The sequence below is a fragment of the Neofelis nebulosa genome, chromosome 8 (genome assembly GCF_028018385.1).
Source record: "Neofelis nebulosa isolate mNeoNeb1 chromosome 8, mNeoNeb1.pri, whole genome shotgun sequence".
In the NCBI taxonomy this organism is placed as follows: domain Eukaryota; kingdom Metazoa; phylum Chordata; class Mammalia; order Carnivora; family Felidae; genus Neofelis; species Neofelis nebulosa.
In genome coordinates, this window is record NC_080789.1 from 5,151,400 (window position 1) to 5,174,877 (window position 23,478).

Here is a 23,478-nt window from a genome sequence, read left to right on the forward strand (position 1 = left end):
CCCGAGAAGCTGTCCACTTAACTCGAGAGAAAAGGTAGATCGTCATCCCAGACAGATTAGGTGGCCGGGGTCATGCCGCCGCAGGGTGGAGACCCCTATTTGGGCCTCAGCTGCCTCGCCCTACCTCTCCAGTGACCGTTCCATAGAGCAAAGCCCTCGCCCCAGTCTCCCAAGGCGGAGCTTCTGAGGAGGGGCCGCCGGGGCAGCGAGGCCCTCGGATCTCTGCCCCTGACCTGCCTCTCACCGGCAGCGTGACCTCGGGCCTGTCCCGGGACCTCGCCGGGCCCCCTCCTGCGGCCCTGAGACGAGGGTGGCCCCCCGCCCCTACACCCCGCGTCTCCTCTGGGCGCAAGTGCCGATGGACGGCCCCGAGCTGAAGAGGTTCCGTACGTGCCAAGGATCCGGATCATCACTGTTGTTGTGATTATTCCGGGGCCTGCCCGCGGGGAGGGCCGGGTTGCGTGCAAATTAGGCCTCGGCTCAGGGTGCTCGGCTCAACCCACCAATTTGCATCGTATTAATCTCCGTCATCCGTGCCCCGGGTTGGAGGTGCTGGTGAGACACGGAGTCCCGGAGCCACGGGCCGCAGCAGAGTCCAAACCCGGACGGACACGGGAACGGAGGTCCTATCAGTCAGACGCGTGCCGGGGTCGGGGGACAGACCGGCCGGGCATCCGAGGCCTGGCTGGAGGTCTCTCACTGTCCCCAGCGCGGCCTCTCTGCCTCCCGTGTGGGCCTGCGCGGTGCCTCCTGAGAGCCGCCCGCCCCCCTCCCGCCTCCGGAGGTGAACTTGCCCGCGGCCACCAGCTGGCTCTCAGGGGGCCAGGGTTCACGGCCAGGGCCCTGCTTCCCCAGCTCCTGCCGCTCGCGAGAAGTGGAGTCACGGTGTGACCCTCCCGAGTCCCTCACCTGCGAGACTGTCATAGTGACTGAGGACACCGGTCGGCTCCAATCCCACAGGCTTGCCGGGACTTAATACCCACGGTCCCCGAGGAAACCACAGAAGGGCCACAGGCAGAGGGGTGGGCTAGGTCAGGGCTGGGCTGCACAAAGACCAGCAGCGGGAGGGATGGGCTGTAAGCATCCTCACCCCATAAAAATTAAGTAAGTAATTGGCACCCAGTCGTGGCTGAGTGTATTGGTTTTTCTATTAGCGCTTAATAAATGCAGTGCCCATTTATTACCTCAGAGCTCTGCAGGTCAGAAGGCCGGGTGGGCTCAGCGAGTCCTCTGCTTGGGGTCTCACAAGGCAGAAATCGAGGCGTCAGCCCAGGGGTGCCTGGGGGGCTCAGTCAGTCAGGCGTCTGACTCTTGGTTTCAGCTCAGGTCATGATCTCCTGGTTCGTGAGATCGAGCCCCATATTGGGCAGCCTGCTTGGGATTCTCTTTTTCCTTCTCTCTCTGCCCCTCCTGCCCCTCTCTCTCTCAAAATACACTTTAATGTTTTATTTATTTTTGAGAGAGAGACAGAGTGCGAGCGGGGGAGGGACAGAGAGAGAGGGAGACACAGCAGAATCCGAAGCGGGCTCCAGGCTCCGAGCTGTCGGCACAGAGCCCGACGCGGGGCTCGAACTCACGAACCGCGGGATCGTGACCGGAGCCGAAGTCGGACGCTTAACCGACGGAGCCACCCAGGCGCCCCAATAACTAAACTTTAAAGAAAAAAAAAAAAAAAAGAAATCAAGGCATCAGCCCAGACAGGCCCTCGAGAGGAAGTTCTGGGAGACTTTTTTTCCGGGGCTCCTTCAGGATCGGCGGATGCGGTTCCTGGTGGCCCAGGACGGAGATCCTTTTCCTTTGGTTGGGTTGGGGGCTGCTCTCACCTCCTTTCCCTAAGACCCACCCCCCCATCTCAGCATGAGCCCCCCTCGTGTGGGCCCTCCGCCCACTGGCATCTCCGACTTCCCTCTTCTGACACCAGCTTTGGAAGGGGTCCTGCGATCAGCTCAGGCACAGGATCAGCTCCTTGAGGTCAACTGATCAGTAACCTCCACTGTATCTAGAAAACCCCTTTGGGCACGTAATGTCATGTCAGCGTAACGCCAGGGCGGGGGGGTAGGTGGTGGTGGGAACATTTTAGAAATGGGCCTGCCACGTGCGCTTTGGATGCAGACAGAAACCCGGTCTCTTCTCGCCTCTGAGTGGCCCTGCCGGGCTTCCTGCCAGGGCCAGAATAGAAGCTGTGTTCACACCTTGCGGCCAGGAGGCAGGCAGGCGGGAGCAGGGAGGAGCGGGAGACTCCGAGGAGGCCCCTGGTGAGTTTATGGCCCTGCTCACGGCCTGTAGGACCCAGCACGTGCTGGTGTCGCCGTGGCCCGTCTGGCCCACGGAACAGCCTTTCTGGGCCCGGCGATCGGCGACCAGCTCACCGCATCCGGTCTCCCAGATCCTCAGAATGGCAGTCGGCCACGGCAGTGGCTTTCACACCGTGAGCACCTACTATGTGCCTGGCTCTGAGCAGGTCAAGACTCACCACGTCTTCCGGGTGAGCAAACGGACCGAGAGCCTGGCCCGGGCCGCCGGGTGCGAGCTCGGGGCCCCGGTCCCCCATCGCTGGGCCATCCCACCGACCCCGTGGCCCTGCCACCACAGGGAAGCTATAGCTTTTCTGCAACACGTGACTGCTGTGGCCAGTTGGGAGAGCGTAAGCAGCGAGGTCCCAGGGTGGCCGTGACCTAACTGGCCTCCTGCGTCAGAGGGGGCGGGGCTGGGAGGCCCAGAGGCCTGGCTGCTGGCCAGCTCCTCCCACTCTCCCGGGGCTCATGTCCTCCGTGAACGAGGCGGGTGGACGTGATGCCCTCCAGGGCCCTTCAAAGTGCTTTATCCAGAGGTGGGGCAGCCTCTTTGGACTGAGAAGGAAACAGCCAGCAAGAGGTGAGTGGGCTGCCCATCACCCCTGTCCTCCCCACAGGGGGGACCGAGTGGCCAGATGGCCCAGAATACAAGCCCCGAGCCAGGCCAGTGGTTCAAATCCAGGCTTGGCCACATCCTCCATGGGTGACTCTGGGGGGTGAGGTTTCCAGTGTCTCTGAGCCCCGGGGCCTTGTCTTGAACTGGGGGAACAGGGACTCGGGGTCGGAACCCTAAGATCTTGAAGAGGGAGGAGGGACTTGAGAGTCGGCTCAGGTGGTTCAGAGGCCCGGGGGGGGGGGAGGGGGGGGAGAGCAGCTGGGGGTGTGCACGCTGGCACCCCTCCCCCTGCCCAGCCCAGGGGCTCGGCCTCCGCGGGCCTCGCTCCCTCCCAAAGGGGGCTTCCCTCACGGACCTCTGCTGGACGCCTCGTGCCCCCAACTTCTAATTAAACGGCAATGATTCTGATGTGGCAGGTGATCTTGTCGGGAGGCCTGGCTTTAAATTTAGCTCCCTCCCCAGCCAGCCCTTTGAAAAGGCTGCTCTTCACGGGGAGAGAGAGCGTGAGTCATCTCCAGTCCTCCCGCCTGCCCGCCCCGGTGAGCAGCAGCGTTTGCGGGGGAACAGGCCTCCCGAAGGCAGAGAAATAGTAAATAGGGTTGGTATTAAAGGGGACGGTGGATGTGGAGCTCGACACACAGTAGGCTCAGAGACGGGGTGACATTTCCCACGGCAGTCTGTGTCATTACCTGCACACACACACACCCCCCTCCCCACCTGTCCCCCCCCCCCCCCCCCCCCGGCCAGCCGGGCCCCCAGAGGAGACACGAGTATCTGTGGCCTGGGTGCACGGACACCAGGGTCCGGGCTCGGCTCACCCGGCCCCCAGAGGCCCTCGGAGCCCCCCCTCCGCCCCCTCAGTGCAGGCACACTGCCGGCTGGTTGGAGCTCCGAAGCCTGAGGATGCTTCCCACCCCCACCCCCACCCCCACCCCCAGAGATACCTTCTTGTGCCCCAGCCCCTCGAACCTGGGGATCTTCCCTGATCTGGCAAGAAGGAAAAAAAAAAAAAAAAAAAAAAAAAAAGGAGCCTTGAAGATATAATTAAAGCAGGGCCCTGAGACGGGGGATTACCCTGGATTACCGGAGGACCCCAAGTGCGATCACAGGGGACCTTCCGAGGGGGCCCTCTGACGCGCCCGGAGGAGCCGGCCACGTGAGGAGGAGCACAGACAGATGAGCAGGTGCTGGCCTTGAAGGGAGTGACACGAGCCCAGGCTGCTGGCAGCCACCGGGAGCTGGAGCAGAGTCTCGCGGGGAGGCAGCCCTGTGGACGCCCAGGGACACTGATTTTGGGCTTTCTGGCCCCCAGAACTACAAGGGAATAAATATGTGTCGTTCTGAGCCACCAAGTCTGGGGTCCCCGTTACGGCAGCCGTCGGAAACCAGTACACGGGAGTTGGGAGAAGTGAACGAACTTGCCCTCTATCACACGGCTGGTGAACGGCCAAGCCGAGACTCAAGCCCAAGGCTGACCGGTGCCAAAGCCCATGCTTTCTCCTGCCCACTGGGGACTTCCTGGAAGAACAGAAGGGACACTGATGCAGATCAAGTTCCAGCTGAGTGCCAGGTGCTCACTTCTTTTATGACACAGTCGCTCATTTAATTCTACGTTGACACTTTGAGGTGGATAAAATCACCCCATTTTGCAGACGAGGAAACGGAGGCTCAGGGAGGCAACCTGGCTCTGTCCAAGGTCGGGGAAGGAGAAGGTGCAGGCCCTGGAGCCCAGGGGGTAGTGGAGGCTTGAGGAGTCCACCCAGGGGCCGGCTTGGGAAACCCCAGCCCCTAGCGGCCTTGATGTGGCTGGAGCTCAGGGCGCCCAGCTGCGGGGGAGGCTGGGAAGGCCGGCTGGGCCGTGGATGCCAGGACGGGATTGTGCTCCAGCGGGTAGAAAACCAGGGCTGATGGAGGCTTAACATCCTGAGTCATCACCCGACTGGACTGTGAGCCTCCCTAGGGCACTGAGCTGGTCCCAGCTCCGTGAGTCGCACACCAGACACGGGACAGGCCCAGAGCCCCGCTCGGCGACCTGATGGGGGAGGGGGGTTCTGAATAACGAGGCTTTGCGACCCCCTGAAGGCCCCACACATCCACAGATCCCTCACCCCGGGAGACACGCACACACGCACACACACACATGCACACAGCCCACTCTGTAAGGTCTCAGTGAACCCCAGGACACAGCCCCTGCCCACAGAGGACAGTCCCCTCTCAACCTGAACACCCATGAGCACTCCGGCCTGTTCCTCAACCTGTCTTGTGCATGGGATGATGCACAACGTGGGATGATCACGCCCCCCACCCACTACCCGGAGGGTCTGCGGGTGCAGGCAAAGGGCATCACACGTGCCCTGTCTCATTTATCCCCGCAATATGCCATGAGGGAGGTGCTGCCGTGACCTCTTTAGGGAAGAAAACCGTCTCAGGCGGAGAGCCCGTGTTTGGAAGGCAGGGGGATCTGGGCTGGAGCCCCGGTTCTGCCTCTTGCCGGCTGTGTGGCTCGGGGCAGGTGCCCTAACCTCTCTGAGCCCCAGCCGCCTCACCTGTAACACGGGGAGGACGCCACGCGGTGCGGTGGTGTACGAAGGGCTCAGCCTAGTTTCTGGTGAAGTTCAATCATCTATAAACGTGAAGATCCAAAGATGGGAGAGACCCGGGGAGTTTGCACTGGGCGGGGGGCACTGACTTGCCCTCCACGGCTCTCAGGCTTAGTCTCCCTCCCCAGATGAGCAACTTATAGCCATCCTCATCACCACGCCTCCTGTGGGGGCCCTGTGATGTCCCCCACGGTCCCGACCACTGGAGGTCACTGGGCCCCGCACAGAAGAAGGTGGGGAACCGGCTTACTGAGGTTGGCTCCCTGGCTCAAGTCCACCACGCGGCACAGCCGCGTCCTGCAGGTGAAGGGCGAAATGGGGGGCCAATAGGAAACGGGCTGTTGGGGAGGATGGGTCTAGAGAGAAGGACCTGGCACAGGGGAGGGGAGCCCCAGCGGAGGTCAGGGGGTCAGGGAAGTCCGTCTTTTCCCGCTGGAAACCGAGCTGAGCATCTTGTCTGATGTGAACGACTCCCTCCCCCGGCCCGACCCTGCCCTTGACCACCTGGTGCAGGGAGGGCCTGGCCAGAAGGAATGTCTCCCTGGACGGAGAAGGGTCTGGGGAGACAAGGCCCGGCCCCGGCCGGGCGGGGAGGGGGGGTGCTCCTGTGGCAGGAAGGCCGCCAGGACTGGGTCCTCGGGGCAGAAGGGACAGGGCGCGCCAGGAAGGCGGCCGGGGAGTGTGGGGGGCTGGGAAGACGGGAATCCGAGCCCCCGGTGGGAGAGAAGCAGAGGGAAAAGGAAGGAGGGAGCGCGGAGGAAAAAGGGGAGGGAAAAGTGGCAAGGAAGGAAGGAGGAACGAGAGAAAGAGGGATGGAAGAAGGAGCGAGCCGCCCAGGGAAGGGAGAAGGAGACTGGGAAAGAAACCGAGAGGAGGAGGAGGAGGAGGAGGAGGAGGAGGAGGAGGAGGAGGAGGAGGAGAGCGAGAGGGAGGAAGGGAGGGAGGGGGGAGGGGAGAGCGGGAGGGAGGAAGAAAGAGGGAGAGAAAGCGGGAGAGCGAGAGAAAGAGCGAGCGGCGCGGGGCGGGCGGGGCGCACGCCGGCGCGGGGAGAGGGGGAGCGCGGCGCGGGGAGAGGGCCGGCCGGCGGGGAGCCGCGAGCGCGGACAGGGGGCAGCAGAGGGCGCGGCGCGAGCGGCGAGCGGCAAAGAGTGAAGTGGCGGCGGCGGGCGCGGGGCCGGCGAGCATGAGCGCGGCGGCGGCGGCGGCGGCGGCGGCGGCGGGCGCGGCGCGGGGCGCGGGGCCGGCGCGGGCCGCCCAGTAGCCGCGGGAGCCGGCGGGGCAGGCGGCGGGCGGCCGGAGCGCCAGCCGGAGTCCCGGCCCGAGCCCCGGCGCCCCGCGCGCCTCGGAGCCTCCCCCCCCACCCCCCCCCACCCCCAGCCCCCGGGTCCCCGCGGCCCCCGCCCGGGGCCGGGACAACTGTTGCGGCGGCGGCCGTGGCGGCGGGGGGCGTGGGCGGCCCCGCGCCCCCGGCAGGCGGCTCGGCCCCGCGGGGCGCCGGCTCCCGGCGGCGGAGCGAGGAGCGAGCGGGCGGCGGGCACGAGGTGAGCGGCGCCCCGGGCGGGCCGGGCGGGGGAGGGGCGCGCCGGGCGGGGGTCCGAGCGCCTCGCGGAGGGGGGCCGGGGGCGGGGCTCCTGGCGGGGGAGGGTTCGGGCGCGTGGGGGGGGGGCGGGGTCTTCGGCGCCCGGGCTCCCCGGGAGAAAGGGGGTGCGGGCGCCCCGGGGCCGGGGAGGGGTGGGCGCGCTGGGAGAGGAGCGTTCGGTGGCTCGGGGGGGGGGGGGGAAGGGGGGGGGTCCGGCGCGCTTTGGAAAAGGGGCCGGGGCCGCCCGGCGGAGAGTCCGGGGGCGGGAGCCGTGTGGGGTCGCCGGCGCCCTGGCGTTGGGGTCCGCGCCGGGGCCGCCCAAGGTCGGGGTCGCCGAGCCTTTGCAGAGGACCCGGCCCCGGCTCCGAGGAGCGGTCCGGAGCGCGTCGTGCCGGTACGCGGCAGTTGGGACCGGAACGCGCGTCCGAGGTGGGGACCGGCGTCCGATGACCGAGTCCGGGAGCGCAGCGAGCCGAGAGCCCCGTGCGCGCCGGACAGAGTTCCGGAGGCACGCTGGGGCCCCGGCCGGTTCCGGGGGCCCCAGCCGGGCGGCGCGGGCCACCGGGAAGACCCCTCCAGGAGCGCGCCCCGGGCTCCCCGCCTGCCGCGTGGCCCCAGTGGAGCCGCCGCCGCCGCTTCGCGGGGCCGAATCAATATTGATCCCGCGCCCGGGGCGGGGTGGCCCGGCGGCGGCCTGGGCAGCTCATTAACGCCAGCGGTTGCCATGGTAACGAGACCCCAAGCGTCTTCAGGTTATATTTATTCTAATTATTGTTATCATTATTAGTATTAGTATTGGTTAGCCCGGCGGAGGAAAAAAGAGAGGAGGAAGAAATGCCAGCGCGTCCTGGCGCCTCCAACTGTCCTCTCTTTGGAGAGAGCCGGCGTCGGCTGGTGGGCCCCGGGCCGGTGGGTCGGTGTGCGCGCCGCGGGTTCAGGGCCGCACCCCTGGGGCGATGGGGCCAGGGAAGGGGAGTTACATAATCTGCCGTGGGAATGTGTCTGTATGCCTCTTTGTGCCTACTCTGCCTCTCTCGGCCTCTCTGATCCCTTGGCTTAGTGACTGCTCCTGCCCAAGGAACCCGGGACCTGGATGGGAGGAGCAGAGAGTGCCTTTCGCCAGGAATCACAGCGGGTGGCCTCTATCTGGCCCTGGCTTCCCTGGCTGCGTGACCTTGAGCAAGGTGCTTGACCCCTCAGAGCCTCTGTTTCCCCATCTGTAAAGTGGCATGGCAGCCATTGCCACCTCTGTGAGGTCGCGCTGAGAAGGCCCTGGAAGTTCTGATCGGGTGCTGTTGGCTGTGTGACCCCAGGCAGCTAGCTGCCCCTCTCTGGGCCTCAGTGCCCTAGTCTGTAGATGGAGGACCCTGACCCCGGTGTGTCTAAGACAATCTTCGGTCACTGGTGTCCTGTGAATCTCATTCTGGGCCTTGACGGAAAGACTGTTGAGCCAGCAAGTTAGGCCCCACTCAGAGCCAGGCCGAGGGGGATTCCTCCGTCAGCCCAGCTCTCGTCACCTGTCCGATGGTCTGAATGTGACCAGGAAGCATGTGGGCCAGCGGGACGTCGGGACATTTTCACCGACGGGCAGAGTCTTCGGGAAATGGTTGGAAATGGCTTTCAAAACCAGAATCAGAATAACCCCGGGGCCCCTGGGGCCAGCTCAGGCCAGCCCCCACGCTGGTCACGGTTGTCCAGAATCGGAGGGTCCCCCCCAACCCTGAATCTGTGACTGCTCGGGGCAGGACACCCCCCTGCAGAGAATCCATCCCTCCAGGGAGGCTGTTTGCCTGTCCTGAGTGGGGGGTGAGTGCAGGGCAAGAGGTGGCCAGAAAGTTCCCTGTAGCCAGGTGGCCCCTGTACCTCGGGGCTCAAGGTGAAAGCCCCAGGTGGGGGGTCCTGCCAGGTTCTTTAACGTGGCTGTCACGCCGAGTTCCTCCGTGTCAGGCGTCTGGAAGGTACTGGGCTCCCGGGGAGGTCAGGAGAAGCAGTCTGGCTTGGAGCTGTGCGTGTGCGTGTGTGTGTGTGTGTGTGTGTGTGTGTGTGCGCGCGCGCCAGCATCATCTGCGGTGTGCGTGTGCCCCACACCCCCTCTCCCGGGTGGGGGCACGGCCAGGGCTGCTCAGACTTCTGCAGGGGGGATAGGGGGGAGAAGGAGAGGAGGGGGGCCTGCCCCAGGGAGATGCCGAGAGCCACTCCCCGGTCCTGCTCTCCATCCGTCCGTTCATTCCTTCACTTCTCGCACACAACCCAGCAAGCCCCCCCCCCCACCTCTGCCCTTGGCAGCTTTTGAGGAAACAGCCCCCGGATGAGCCAGTGGGGTTGGAGCCCTGCCTGGGGGAAGCCGAGGTGTGGGGGTGCAGGTGGGGAGGATCTACCCCCCGGGGGAGGGGGTGGCCCGAGGAGGGGTGCAGGGGGGCGGGGAGCCTTCCAGAAGGCAGGCCCGAATCAGCCAGACGGGAGGAGCAGAAGGTGTTCTGGGCAGAGACCCTCTGCGGGTTGAAGATGCAGATCAGGCGGGGGAGGGGGGGGATGCTGCAGGACTAGAGAGACGCTTGGTAGATGGTGCAGCCCGAGCGGGCCTGGCGCCGGGGAGCTGGACGCCCCCCAGCCCCGGCCCGGGCGAGGGTTCAGAAGCAGGGGTGGGGCAGCGAGGAGGGGAGGATGGTTAGGTGGCCCGCCGGCGGGCGTCCCAGGTCGGGGCGGGCAGAGGGAAGGGCAGGTGGGGAAGATGAGGCGGGTCTGGTGTCCAGCCCTCTGGGACAATCAGTCAGCCAGACCCTCGACAGCCCTCCCGCTTCTGGCCACGCTGCGGGAGAGCAGTGCCTCCGGCCGCAGCCGGCCCTTGGCTTCTGGGAGAGGGAGGGAGCCGGGGACACCAGACCTGGCCGCTTCAGCTGCCTGCCTACGATCCGCGGCTTCGGTGAGGGGGGCACAAGGTGGCACCTCCCCACAGCAGGACAGCATTTGGTAGCAAAAGCCAGGAAGCCTACTAGGCGCCGGGTGCTGTGCTGAGCAAGCACCGGGCCCCGCGATTGTGGATGCTGTCATACGACAGAACAGCAGTGACGGGTGACCCTGCCGGGATCACGCTCCTAACCAGGACACTGCGCTGCCTGGAGCCCAGCTCCTGTCTCGGGGCTGTCCTGCGGCTCCCCAGATGCCGTGCGGGTCTCGGGTCTCACCTCCTTCTGTTTGCTCTGCCCTGGACTGGTCCAGAGAGCGGCCCGTCTCACGCTCCAGTGATAGGTATCACCTCCCTTCTTGGGAATGCTCTGCCTCTATTAACCCAGCCTCTGCTGGCTTGCGTCTCCCCAGCTGAGTCACACAACAGATCCGCACTGATCCCAGGATGAACTGAGAGCCCCAGCCCCAGCTCCCTCAAGAAGTGCCTTTTCCCAGCCCAGTGGCCCTTTCTAGAATTCACCAAAACAGCAGTCAACCTCTAAGAACAGGAGGGCCTTGTTTCCTACACACTCTTCTGTAGGGTGGTGTCCTGAACATCTGGAGCCAGCGAAAGCGAGGAGGGTGACCAGAGGCCTGGGCTGCGCCCTCCTGGGGACAGCAGGTGCTCCCAGCCCTGTTTGGTCTCACCCTGCACAGGGCCGTCTCCTCCTTTTCTCTCCCCACCTCTTTTTCCTTCCTGACTCCCTGCCTCCGGCCCCGCACATTCCTTGACCCCTTGTCTATGTGTGACCCCTCCCCCCCCCCCCCCCCCCCCGGGGAAATGGAGGAGATCCCAAGGCCTCAGACCTGTCCCCAGGGAGTCCCTTTCAGAGATGAACCAGGGCTCGGATTGTTTGATGACTGAGCGTCTAAACAGATCATTCTCCGGCTGGGACTGTGGCTGTCTTGACACCCCAGACCCTGTTAAAAGTACCCACCTCCCGTATCAGCTAGGCCCACCTGTGACAAGCCCCTCTCTCCTTTTCCCCTTGGTCGTGACCAGGTCAGAAATTTTCTGGAGAGCCTTCTCTGGGCCTCCTGATTTGGCCACTCACTGGTGACTCACTTGCCCTGTGAGCCTGTCTTCCCATTCAGCAATGCGGGACATGAGGGTTGGGGGGGGGGGGCGGGGGCTGGGGGAGACATCCCAGTAGGGTCTTGGGTGTGGAAGCCCCCACTCTCCGTAGCCTGAAGTTGGGGGGTCAGACAAAGATGGGGACCCCGGCATATGTGCTCGGTTAGAGGGAAGCCCCAGAGGCTGCTGCTGTGGGTCCTGAGAGGGACCTGGAAACTTGTCTGCCTATCCAGATACAGATGGGGACACTGAGGCCTGACCTGGCCTGTGACATGCTCAAGGTCACGGTGAACGAGCATCCTTAAAGGCCGGGGGTGTTCAGGGATACCATGGAGACTTGGTAGGGGTTTTCCAGAGGCTCCCCCCACCCTGCCTGGGATGCCCAGAGGCTGCCTGGGATGGGGGGGGGGGACCCGGAGGGGGCTCCGCACACCCTTAGATGGTAAATTTCACTCCAGTAAAAGGCTTCAGACCCCCCCCCCCACCCTTAGATGGTGAATTTCACTCCAGTAAAAGGCTTCAGACCCCCCCCCCACCCTTAGATGGTGAATTTCACTCCAGTAAAAGGCTTCAGACCCCCCCCCCTTAGATGGTGAATTTCACTCCAGTAAAAGGCTTCAGACCCCCCCCCAACCCTTAGATGGTGAATTTCACTCCAGTAAAAGGCTTCAGACCCCCCCCCCAACCCTTAGATGGTGAATTTCACTCCAGTAAAAGGCTTCAGACCCCCCCCCCGCCCCCCCCATCCAGGCGGAAAAGCAGGACCCGAGATGCAATGCTAATGCCTCCCATCCCAGATTTCTAGACGTCAACCATGAATGAAGCCTTTACTTGGCGTGTTTTCGGCAGCCTGCCCCCTCCCCTCCCCCGACCGGGGCGTGCACTCCGATTACCGCCCATCTGTCCGCACACACACGTACCTCAGCAGATGTGTGCAGGCTCGCCTGGAGAAATTAAGAAATAATGCATGAGTTTCCCAAATTACACCCATTTAACACTGAATTAAGTTCTGGAAGCTCTTAACAGAGCCCCGGGAGGGAAAAAAAAAAATTTTTTTTTTTTTTTTAGTTCACACTTCCCTGGAAAATGAGACAAACCGTGATCTTTTAAAACCCAGCTACATAATCTGATTATTCCTCGCTGGCAAGCCTCAGAGAAGAGCCGTGCATCGGGAAATTGGGCCGGGAAAGTTTGCCTCCTGCGCCAGATTCGAAGCTCCTCGGTGCATGATGGGCTCAGGATAAAGTGCCACTTTCTTAGATATTGGCACAAATTAAAAATAAAGATAAAATCCCTCCCATAATCCAGTGTGAGAATTTCCTCCGCGGCTCCCTGAGCTGGTTAAGGAAACGATGGTGATTTGCTTTCACTTCGGGCTCCTTTTTCCTCTGCGGGGAGAATCTCGGGTGTGCAGCTGGATTTGTAGACGAACAGAAAATGCCTTTAGCTTTTGCTTTCCTTCCACATTTCCGGGGCACCTACCCTGTGTCCGGACACGGTGCCAGGCCCAGGAGGCAAGAGACGATCAGACCAGGACCCTGCCCGGGTGGGTTTTGCAGTGTGTTTGTGCTGGGGGCGGGGGCGGGGGGGTGTGGGCAGAATAGAATAAAGCAGGCATCTGCAAGGTCCCACCCACCCTGCCTGATGGGGCAGGGAGGGCTCCCTGGAGGAGGTGACTTTTGGCTTGGGTCTTGAAGGGTGAGTAGGAGTGTGCCAGGCAGAGGAGGGCAGGGGGCATTTCAGGATAGAGGAGGAGCCTGAGGAAAATCCTGAAGCGGGTCTCACATTGGCTTGGGCTCCCAGTGGCATCTTCCGATTTTAACATTTGCAGGTTCCTTTATTACAAAGCCCTTTCATATCCATTATCTTCCAGCAGCCACAGGAAACCCCAAGGCCAACTTCTGGGTCTCCCTTTCCCTAAGGAGAACAGAGCCCAGAGGGGAATCGAGGCGTCCAGGGTCATAGGCAGACAGGGCTCTGAAACTCAAGGTTCTGGATCCCGTGGGCTCGGGCTGGGGGGAGGGGGGTAGAGGGACAAGTATAAGCTGCTATATGGAACTTCTAAAAATTCAGTCGGAACCACAGACACTAATCCCAAAGTCTAGAAAGTTTCCTCTCTTTCCCTCTGAGCTCTGCTCCTCCTGGGCTGTAGCTCAGGCTGGGCTTCAGGACGTGGGTCCTGGCAAGATCTGCGGGCTCCGAGCCTCAGTCTCTACCTCCAGAAAATGGGGGAGGGCCCCCCCCCTGCCCATTTGCAGGAAGCCGGGCATCACCACTGAGCCCCAGAGGCCCGGCCTTCAGCTCAGCGGGGGTCCAGCTTGTTCCTGAGGTCTTTGTTGTTTCACTTTTTCAGGGAGCAGGGCGGGAATGTGGCATCGTCTGGGGATGGCTTCCTGGAATCGAATCCCCGGGACCCCAAGTCCTCTGGGGAGTGGGCCCAGCCTCGGAGCCGAGGCCCGTTGTCAGGGCAACGGGCAGAGCTGGGGGGAGGCTCCTGGCACAGATCCTCCACCCTGGACAAGTTTCCCCTCTGCTTGTTCCGAACTCTGTGACCCGGGGCGAGTGCCGTGGCCCCTGGGCCTCTGTTTCCTCGTCTGCGAAACGGGTTACGGTGAGAACCAGGTAGGATTTGCAGAAGGTGCTTCGTGTGCACGGAGCGTGCGCTCACGAGCCCGCCAGCTCTCTGTTTTCTCGCTTTATCACAACGAGCGGGAAGGTCACTGTTGCTGTCTGTATCGCTCCGGCCCTTCCTGAAGCAGCCAGGCAGGGACCGCACCTGATCGTCCCTGAACCTCCAGAGCGGGGGACTCCGTGGCAGTGGTTGTTGACCGAATGAACAAACGTATCGAGGGGGCCATTAGACCACAGAGCCCGGCAGCACGGGGGCCAGCCCCGGTCCCCCCTCCTGCGTTCACAGCCCAGCCCCAGCGTCCGGCTGCTTGTTTTACTCCTGGCCTCAGTTTCCTCCTTGGCAAAAGAAGGCGGATAACGTTGGTAGTGATAAGTTACAGGGGTGCTTTTGAGGGTTCCAGGTAAGAATCCTGACATTGTGGGCTCCTGGGCCAGTTACAGTGACAACCATTGTTTACGGCCCCAGAACTCTGGAGGGACCGTCGGGGCTCAAACCCCAGTTACGTCACCTCTCTTGGCCTCAGCGCCTTCGTCTAGGAAATGGGGATAGCGGCCCCCTCACAAGGTTCTTTCAAGAGTTAAATGAGTAAATGCAAGGAGTGTGCTTGGCGTTGAGCCTGACCCCTAGTAAGTGCCCAGGAAATGGTACCGTCATTGTCACCACTGTCGTGTTTAATAACTGAAGCATCCAGGAGGCACAGAGCAGTGGAGTTTCTCTCTGTCCTTGAAGGATGGAGACCACGTCTCTCCCGATTTAGCTCTGTACACAGCTCCTAGCCCAGGTGTGCCCGGACAGGATGGACAAGGTGGAGGGGCGGGCCGGCAGGGGCTGGACGGGTGAGTGGGTGGATGGATGGAGGGACAGACGGACAGAGGGAGGAAGGAACGACAGCTCTCAGGAAGCATCACAGGCCAAGGATCAGGGCAGTGGGGAGGGGGCTTCCTTTTGAGGGCCACGAGCCATGAGATAGAACGGGCTTTGCAGCCATCTCCCGGGCAAACGTCTGTTGTCCCCGTTCCACGGGACCAGGGGTGGTGGCCCAAGTCTGGGGGCCCAGGCCGCTTGGTGCCGCCGGCAGTTTGGTTCTGAGCCGGACAGAGTCGAGTTCCGACCGTGGCCGCCTCCCGTCGGGTGCGCCTCTGAACCTCTGTCTCGTCCTGCGTGATTCGGGAGGGCCGCTCGCTTCCTCGGGGGGGGGGGGGGGGTGGCGATGCACAGAGGCAGCGTGTCTGAGCGTAGTTTGTAATCTGGGAAGCTGCGCGGGAAGTCGGAGGAGGTGTTTGGACTCCATACGGTGGGGGACAGGTTGCACGGGAGGCTTTGCAACAGGGTGGCACGTTGCAGGCAGAGATCTGGAGCACCAGCCTGTGAGCCGCCCGAGTCCCTCCCGAGGAGGCCCGAAGCATGGGGTCGGGGAAGGGGCAGGCGGGAGGGCAGAGCCAGCCTGAGCCAGGCCTGCCCGTCCCGGGGTTGGGAGGGTTGCCTCCCACGCGGGTGGGGGCCCTGAGGGGCCAGGCAGAGTGCTCCGGAAACAAGCCCTTCACGTGTTTCCACTGGTCTGTCACCATCACCCAGCTCCTTCTCTTTGGGGGGACAGATGCAGGGTAGCGAGATCCTGGGGAGGAGGTGAGGTCTGGGAGGGGCTGCATTGGCTTTGCCCAGCATCATCTGGACCTCGAGGTCAAGGGCAGTGGCACCTTTACTATCTAGAACCTGGTTTGCGCTGTCATCTGTGGCCTCCTTGGAAGGGGCCGGGTGTCAGACAGGAGCGCGCAAGCCGTTTGTTCGGGTGCACGTTGCCCGGTCATTCACTCCGGAAGCTGTGCCTGGAGCTCGCCGTCCAGGCACAGTTGCCTGTTCCGCCCCGGGTCGGGGTCCTGCGTGAGGGACTGAGCAAGTGTCGGTGAGGACAGCGGTTGGAGGAGCATGCTGCCTGGAGAAAGGGGGCGGAGCAGCAAGGAGGTCTTCCCGGAGGAGGTGGCATCCCAGGAGGCAGAGTATGGGATGACCAGGTCAAGGGGCAAGGGGTAGAGGGACATCGAGGCAGAAGGGACGACGCATATGGAGCCCAGGAAAAGGAGTTTGCAAGCTTTCCGCGCCTGGGCGTGGCTGACCGTGGCATCGGTGGAAAGGCAGTAGCATTCGCCAGTGGCCTGGCCTCCAAGGCAGTGGCCTGACTCTGGCAAGTTAAGGAGTGTTTGCCCTGCTGCTGGCTCAACAGGGATAATGCTGGCCCTTCACGGTTGCTTAGGTTGTGGCTCAGCCCAGCACCCAGGGTACTTTTCCTGACGGGCAGGGGAGAGGAAGGCGGGTGGCGGCTTCCAGCTCTACCCAGGCTTTCGGGCTCCCGAGTGGCCCCACTACTGCCTGCAGAGCCCCTCGAGTCCGGTCCTTCCCGGAGGAGCAAAGCCTTCTCTTCCGGGGACAGGACGTTTCCGGGGAGTCCTGGGCATGAGCGCCACCAGAGAGCACAGACACCCCCCCCCCCCCCAGCCCCGGGGGAGCCCCCGCCTCCAGCCAGATCGCCAGGAGAGGGCTAGGGCGCGGCAGAATTCTGGGCAGGACCGAGGAAAGATTAGGAGACTTTTCTCCTGAAATTCAAACAATTGGACAATCTGTTCTGGATCGATTTAGAAGCAGTGAAGTGGGAAAAAAAAAAAATCAGAAAATATAGTGTGAAAGCTATTTTCTGTCTCTCTCAGTCGGGAAGGGGGATGAGCAGTTTATTTGTGGACTGTCCGAGGCCGGGGCCGGGGCCTCTTGCCTCCTCGCCGCCCGTCCCCGCGCCGCCTGCCACCTCCCGCTCCGTGCCCAGTGCAGGGCTGGGCAACCAGGGTCTCAGAGGGGCACCGGCCCTGGCCCCGGCCTCCACCGGGGGGCCGTCAGTCCGCAGGGGCCTCAGGCGTGGGCGTCGCCAAGGTGGGCGCCCGGAGCTCGCCCCCTCCCGTGCCAGACCCCAGGTGGGGAGGCGTGCAGAGCCCCCCTCTCCGCTCCAGACGGAGGCATCCACGTGCCAAGGACAGGTGTCTGTCTAGTTCAGTTCTGCATCCTCAGGGCTGGAGTCCGGAGTGACACCTACTATGTGCTCACTGAAAGTTTCCTGCCCGCGAGATGGACGGGAGGGAGGCAGGAGCGAAACTGGGGGTTTGAATGGAGCGACCTGCTCACGGTCCCATGTCTGATAGCGGAGGTGAGGGCACTGGAACCACATCTGTCTCCCCAGTACCTGGATGTTCCCCGTCCCCCCATCCCTGAGGCCAGCAGCTAGGTCCGGGACACCCAGGGGGCCTCCCACCCACCACCCCTTCCTTTCCCAGGCGTGGCCTAGCCTACACCCCCTGACACACCAAACGTGGATTCATTTTTCACAGCTTGAGCCAAATGCTGACTGTTTTAAAAGAGGCTTGTTCCGGGGCGCCTGGGTGGCTCTGTCGGTGAAGCGGCCGACTTCGGCTCAGGTCAGGATCTCACGGTCGGTGGGTTCGAGCCCCGCGTCGGGCTCTGTGCTGACAGCTCAGAGCCTGGAGCCTGTGTCAGATTCTGTGTCCCTCTCTCTCTGCCCCTCCCCTGCTCACACTCCGTCTCTCTCAAAAATAAACAAACGTAAAAAAAAAGGAGCCCGTTCAGTGTGAGGCCAGAGCAGCACGGAGGGGAGGGCCGGGAGCACAGATTCTCCCAGCTTCCCAGTCTGATTGTCCCCCAGGAGAATGGCCCCCGGGGGCCGTGGTGAGCTGAGTTCTGTGGATGAAGGAGTTCAGTCAGGGGCCAGATCTGCCGGGAAGTCCTGAGTGTGGGCGGAGGGCCGGGACTCCAGCATCCGGTGGGAAATGGGACCAGCTGATTCCAAAAATGGTCTCTCCTCTGCTTTCCCCCAGGCCTCAGGAGAGGGGGAATTTCTCTGCGGTTTCATTTCAGGAAAGCGGCAGCTCCCTCCCTCCCCTCCACTTCCTCCCCATTGCCCAAGGCCAACAGCCAGAGGCCCAGAAAGAACCTTGACTTGGAAACCAGACCGGCTGGATGCCAGTAGCTCAGCGCCCCCGTGACCTTGGGCAGGTGACACAACATCTCAGTTTTCTCATCTGCAAACTGGGAGCAGAAGCCCCGCCTCCTTTTTAGAGATTAAAGGAGGCGGCCTTTGTCAAATGCTGTCCCAAGGCTGGGTACGTAGTAGGTGCTCAAGAAATAGTCTCTTTCTCCCGTTTCCCCTGTACAGAAGGCCAGTGGTTACATACAGGCTAACTCTTGCTTGGGTTCTGCCTCCACAGCCTGGATCCCCTGGGCTCTTGTCCAAGGAGGGGCCCCCCGACTGACCGTGGGGCGCGGGGAGGGGATGCCGCGGCCCAGACAGCCGTGTGAGCCCCAAGTGTAGACGCCCCCTCCCTCCGCCGTGCCGGAGATGGGAGCGTTGTGGCAGGTGTGGCCAGTTTGACACTGTGGAGGGAGCCCCGTGCCAAGAATCTAGAAACCTGGGTACCAGTCCCAGGTCTGCTAGCTGTGTGACCCCCTTCCCACCCCCCCCACCCCCAGAAATGACAGCCCCTGGGAGGCCTCTCGTGTCCACCTGAGGCTAATCATCCCCCTTGGAGCGCTTCTCAGGGTCACGTGCGACCACCTCACCTAGGAGAACACGTAGCTGCTCTAAGCAAACCTCCACGAAGGATGGGCAGGGAAGGGCAGCCCTGTTTCCTGGCCACCGACTGACCACCCGGCCGGGCCCTGGGTTCACGTATACGATCTCGTTCAATCCTCACCCCACCCCCGCGAGCCGGGACTAGCACCCCCCTTCGCAGGGAAGGGGGAGGCACAGACAGGCTAAGGGGTCCCAGGGCAGCCGTGCGCCCTCCCTCAGGCCAGCCCGCACCCCTGTCCTCTCTCTGGCCACCCTCTGCCAGGCTCGGGCCCGGCACCTGCCGCCTCGTGGAATTCTGCCCTCCCTGGCCCAGCCTTGGACGGGCTTCCTGCTGGTGGAGCTCTTTCATGAATGCTTTTGGATGGGACCTCTCCGTTCCCCAGAAATCTTTGAGCCCACACTCCCCCAAGCGGCACGCTAATTAGACCTCCATAACACTGTTTACCTCGATGTCAACCTAGGCTATAAAACTGAGCGAGTTTCTCGCCGTTATGAGCAATGTTCCGTCTTGAAAAGCAGGGAGCCGGCCTTGCTGGGCAGGGTTCAGGCCGCGGAGGCCCCGTGTGAAGGAGGTTTGCCCTCCGGGGGCCAGACTCTGCCCTGTCGCTGCCAGGGTGAACCTGGATGGGCCTCCAGGGCCGGGGGGAGGGCTGCGTAGGCCTGAGGCACTGGTCTTCCCTGAGCGGGGAGGGGGGGCGCTCAGAGCAGTTCCCTGCGATTCCAGAAGCCCGCTCTTGACCCCACCCCTGACAGGGCCGACCATGGTGACCTCAGGCCTGAGAGCTGGCTTCTCTCCAGGTCACCTAAGACCATGTGATACTGCTGTTCCCCTGAACAGGATGGGGACTCGGGGAGTGTATCTGAAAGGGGCGGGAGGGCCTTCCCTCTGTCGCGGAACCCCTGTGCCTTCCACCCCTCACGGGGGTCTGGTGGCCGACCCCTCACTCCTCCTAGGAGGTCCGTCGTGGGAGGGGCTGGCAGAGGGAGGCCGCAAAGCCCAGGGGAGGGGGGACCACGGGGCTGGGGATGGCTGCGGGGCGCTCGTGGGGGTGCCAGGGGCCCCGCGAATGGAGATGAGCCGGAGAAGGAGGCTGTCCAGGTCTGGGTCGCGGGGGTGAGCAGCGTTTCGTAAGCGCTCGGGGAAGATGGCTGGGAGCCGCTTCCTGCCACCTTTGGGAGTGTCCTGTTTCCCCCGGCTGTCGGGACACCGCCACCAGGGAGCCCTCTTAGGTGTGGAGGGCCCCGATGAGGCCAGAACCGGCTCCCGTGGGGCCAGACCGGCCAAGCGGGGGTGGCAGAGATGCTCTTCCGAGGGGCGTCAGGGCCTGGCTGGGCTCCTGCCGGCTGCTGGCTCACCTCCCGCTCCGGCGGCTTCGGTGCCAACTATGTGGAGCGTGGGCAGCCGGCTCGTTAACCCCCAGAAGCGGAGCGGGTCCAGGGGTGACTCGGGCGGGGGCCCCCCCCACCCCAGACCAGCGGTGGCGGTGGGGGGGGGGGGTTCAGAGCGCCAGGTCGAGTGAGGGAGCCAGCGGCGCACGCACCCTCCCTGTGGTCTCCTTTATGGTCCTATTTGCATAATTTTGAACTTGATTGGCCTGAAGGCAACTTCGCTTAATCACAGCTGACAAGTCTCTGGTTGCAACAGCAGCTGCTGCCGATTAGCCGCCGAGTCGGTGCCGAGGTTTGTTAGAACCCGCTTGGTGGCCCCTCCCCCAGCTCCCCCCCCCCCCCCCCAAGTCCCTGCTCATCAGACCCCGAAGGAAGGAAGGAAGGAAGGAAGGAAGGAAGGAAGGAAGCAAGCGGCAGGGCCCGGGGGCTGCCTGGAGAGGCCGCTGCCTGCTCCCCAGCGTGTGCTGTCGTCCAGGGCCTCTTGAACTTGCAGGTGCCGGCCCGGTTGGCAGGCGGGGCGGCCCAGGGGCCCGTGTCTCCATCCAGCTCCCGGGAGGTGCCCCGGAGGCCGGTCTGTGGACGGCACGGTGGGTATGGAGGCTCTGACGCAGGGGCTCAGCGGCCCCGGGCCGCCTGGTTTCGTTAATAAAGTTTCATTGGAACACAGCCTCACCCACGTGTTCAGGATGGGGTACGGTGTGACGATGGCCGGGCTGAGTCGTTACAACCAAGATCAAGTGGCTCAGAGGACAGGTGCCTTAGGCCCTTTCCAGAAACCATCTCCTGACCTCTGAGCAGCCCAGTGGTTCCCCTGCGTGAGCGGGTGTCGGAATGCCCCGAAAAGCCGGTATGAAGGTGCGGGTTCCGAGATCCCGTGTTTCTAGCCGGCTCCCAGGTGGGGCGCAGGGCCGCTCTCCAGGCCCCCCGGCCCAGCCACCTTACCACAGTCTGCGCGCTTCTCGTTCTAGTCCACAGCATCCTCAGTAGACAGAAGGGGATGCCTCGGGTCCGAGAGGTCCCTCGATTCTCCAGGGTCCTGAGCTGGTAGAGGCTCTGACTCTTCCCCACCACATAGAGCATCCTCGATGTAGGTGCCTCACCCCAGGGTGAACGTGCCCAGGTGCATCACACCCCGGTTACTTGGCTCGGTCGGGTTTTTTAACGTTTATTTATTTTTGAGAGAGAAAGAGAGAGTGTGAGTCGGGGAGGGTCAGGGAGAGAGGGGGACACAGAATCCGCAGCGGGCTCCAGGCTCCGAGCCGTCAGCGCAGAGCCCGACGCGGGGCTCGAACCCACGAACCGCGAGATCGTGAACTGAGCCCCCCCCCAGGCGCTCCTGTTTTGAATCTGGGTTCCACGCTGGGGCCGCTGTTAGTAACAGCAATGCCTGAGCAAGTCACGTGATGCTCTCATCCTCCTTGGGTGGGAGAGCGCCATCATGGGGGGTCAGTGTCAAGGGCACAGCTGAGAGCACCTGGCGCCTCGCGGGGGCTTCGCTGTCTGCAGAGTGGCGGGCAGTGGCTTCCGTTTGGCATCCTCTTCCCCTCAGGCACCCATCCTGCCGTCCCTGGGTCCCCTGGCGTCCCTGTGAATGGCCAAGGGCACCTCGCGCACGACTTGACCTCCGTCTCCCTCATTTCCCCGTGACCCGCAGCGGGGAGAGGCAGGGCGCCCACTTACAGAGGGGGACACCGGACCTCCCGGAGGCGGGTGACCTGTCCAGGCAGGTGCAAGGTGGCGTTGGGGTCCTGTGCCTGTGTCACGTCAGGTGGGTCCACCAGGGCAGGTCAAATTGTAGAGTTACACGGGAGGAGGGGTCATGACCGGTGTCCCCCGTGTACAGGCGAGGAAGCCAAGGCGCAGAGAGTTTATGGCCAGGAAGTACTCAAGGGGACAGGACACTCACCGGGAGGAGGCTGGAAATCCACGTGGAGACAGATCCTTAGGGGCGTGGGGAAACCCCAGCGCCAGGCCAAGAGCCTAGGAGGTAGACCCGAGCACAGGCAGCCTTTCTGGAGAACTCTGCCAGGCCAGCCCCCTGCAGCCGCCCCCGCCCGTCACGCCCGGGGGGTTGGCTCCCTAGTGCCTGGGGGTTGGGACTATTTACAGTTGATGGGGGAGGGAGCATAATCTTTTTTTTTGTTCATGTTTTTTAGCATTGATTTTATATTTTAAAACGGTGCTTTTTAAGTGTACTTATTTATTTAGAGAGAGACGGCCAGGGAGGGGCAGAGAGAGAGAGAGAGAGAGAGAGAGAGAGAGAAAGAGAATCCTAAGCAGGTTCTGTGCCTTCACCACAGAGCCCGACGGGGGGCTCGAACTCACGGTCTGTGCGATCATCACCTGAGCCGGATCCAAAAGCTGACGCTTGACCGACTGAGCCACCCCGGCGCCCCGCGCGTTGATTTGACATTTTATTGCCTGGACTGCGGGCCAGGGAATGAGGTTGGCTCCTCCCCTGGTGCTCTCCCACTGTGATCCGTGCCAAACCCTCTTTTTTTACTCGTTTGTCCCCTAATGACATAATAAACATTCCCAAACCCGCCACCCAACGCGAGGGCTGGAACATTGGCCCCGGGTGCCCTCCCTCGCCCCCTGCCCCCGCAGGACCCAAGCGTTATGTTCGCTCCCTTCTGTGCCCGGTCACGGCCACATGCCTCCTTCAAGAGCGCCTGTTCCTCTCCAGCTGTGTTTAGTCTCGGAAAGTGGACCATGCCGAGTTGGATCTGGGGACCTAAATTTCTCCCTCAGCCCTGGGTTGCTAAAATGCCCCGTGACGTCCGGCGTGGCTGTGTTCCAGTGTTGGGCACACCGCAGTGCATTTTCCCATCTGTCCCCTTGGGCTGTCCCCAGGGCTTTGCTCTTCTACACCGCGCTACCGAGAACATTCTCGTGCATGGTCCCCGCGGGCCAACAGGGCCGTCCCTGAGCCTGGGAGGAGCGTTGGTGCCCTTTACCGTGCAGAGCTGGGCACCCACTCTGAGATGTGGTGACATCAGCCTCCCCCGGGCCTCCCCGAGCTTGCTGAGGACTCGGGTTTCCTCCAGGTGTCCTGTGTCCTGGCCCACCAGGCTGGCCGGTGGGTCCTGTCCTACGTAGGGTGGTCGGTCACAGAGAGTCCTGTGACGCTGCAGCCACCTGTCTGTGTATCACGGTTCTCGGGATCTGGCACACAGCGGGTTTGCTTTGAATCGTATCGTAAAAACGTCGAGGCGGGCCGGGCTCAGAGAGGTGCGGGAGCATGCCCAGGGTCGCACAGCTGAGAAGTGGCCGAGCCGGGACCCAAGCCCGACTGTCGGGACCCCAAGCTCCGAGCCCGCCCTCCGGTTCCCTCTCCCCTTGGTAAACGCGTTTGTGGCACTGAAACAGCCTTCGCGTCCGTCCGCCTCCCCCTCTGTTCCTCTGCCGGGAACGCCCCCATCCCCCCACCCATCCCTCGGGAGGCCACTCTGGTCGAGTCCCAGCTCTGCCACTGACTAGCCTAGCCGGGTGGCCCCGGGGCTGAATTGAGATGAGGAATGCCTGGTTCCTCACCTGTGAATCGCGGATAATCCTGACTCCTCCTGGTCCCGAGGCTTACATAAATACTGGCCCCCAACCCCGCCAGGCTGGGGCGGCACTTCCCCTGGGCCCCACGGCCCCCGCTTTCCCCGTGCTGGGGGCCTCTGCCCACCTGGGCCGTGGCGGGACACAGGGGCCCCAGCCCAGTCTGGACTT

At 63.1% G+C, this 23,478-nt stretch overlaps 1 protein-coding gene and 1 long non-coding RNA gene across 4 annotated transcripts in view; both read left to right on the top strand.

Moving 5' to 3' along the window:
• SHISAL1 (shisa like 1) overlaps window positions 1-23,478 on the top strand; it is a 135,112-nt gene that overhangs the window by 51,161 nt on the left and 60,473 nt on the right. Inside the window, exon 1 of one of the 3 annotated variants that reach the window (XM_058741063.1) lies at window positions 6,800-7,051. The exons of 1 other annotated variant lie outside the window; for it this stretch is intronic. Coding sequence is in view for 1 of the 2 variants with exons in the window: in XM_058741061.1 (XP_058597044.1) it covers window positions 7,814-7,841 (28 nt within the window). In the remaining variant the exon portion in view is untranslated. Of the gene's footprint in view, window positions 1-6,799; window positions 7,052-7,545; window positions 7,842-23,478 lie in introns of those variants that run through there. One more of the 3 variants, XM_058741061.1, reaches the window with a different exon arrangement.
• On the top strand, window positions 10,803-12,413 carry LOC131518718 (uncharacterized). The gene is made up of 2 exons (XR_009265256.1): window positions 10,803-11,450; window positions 12,179-12,413. It is a non-coding gene; the product is annotated as an uncharacterized LOC131518718 (long non-coding RNA).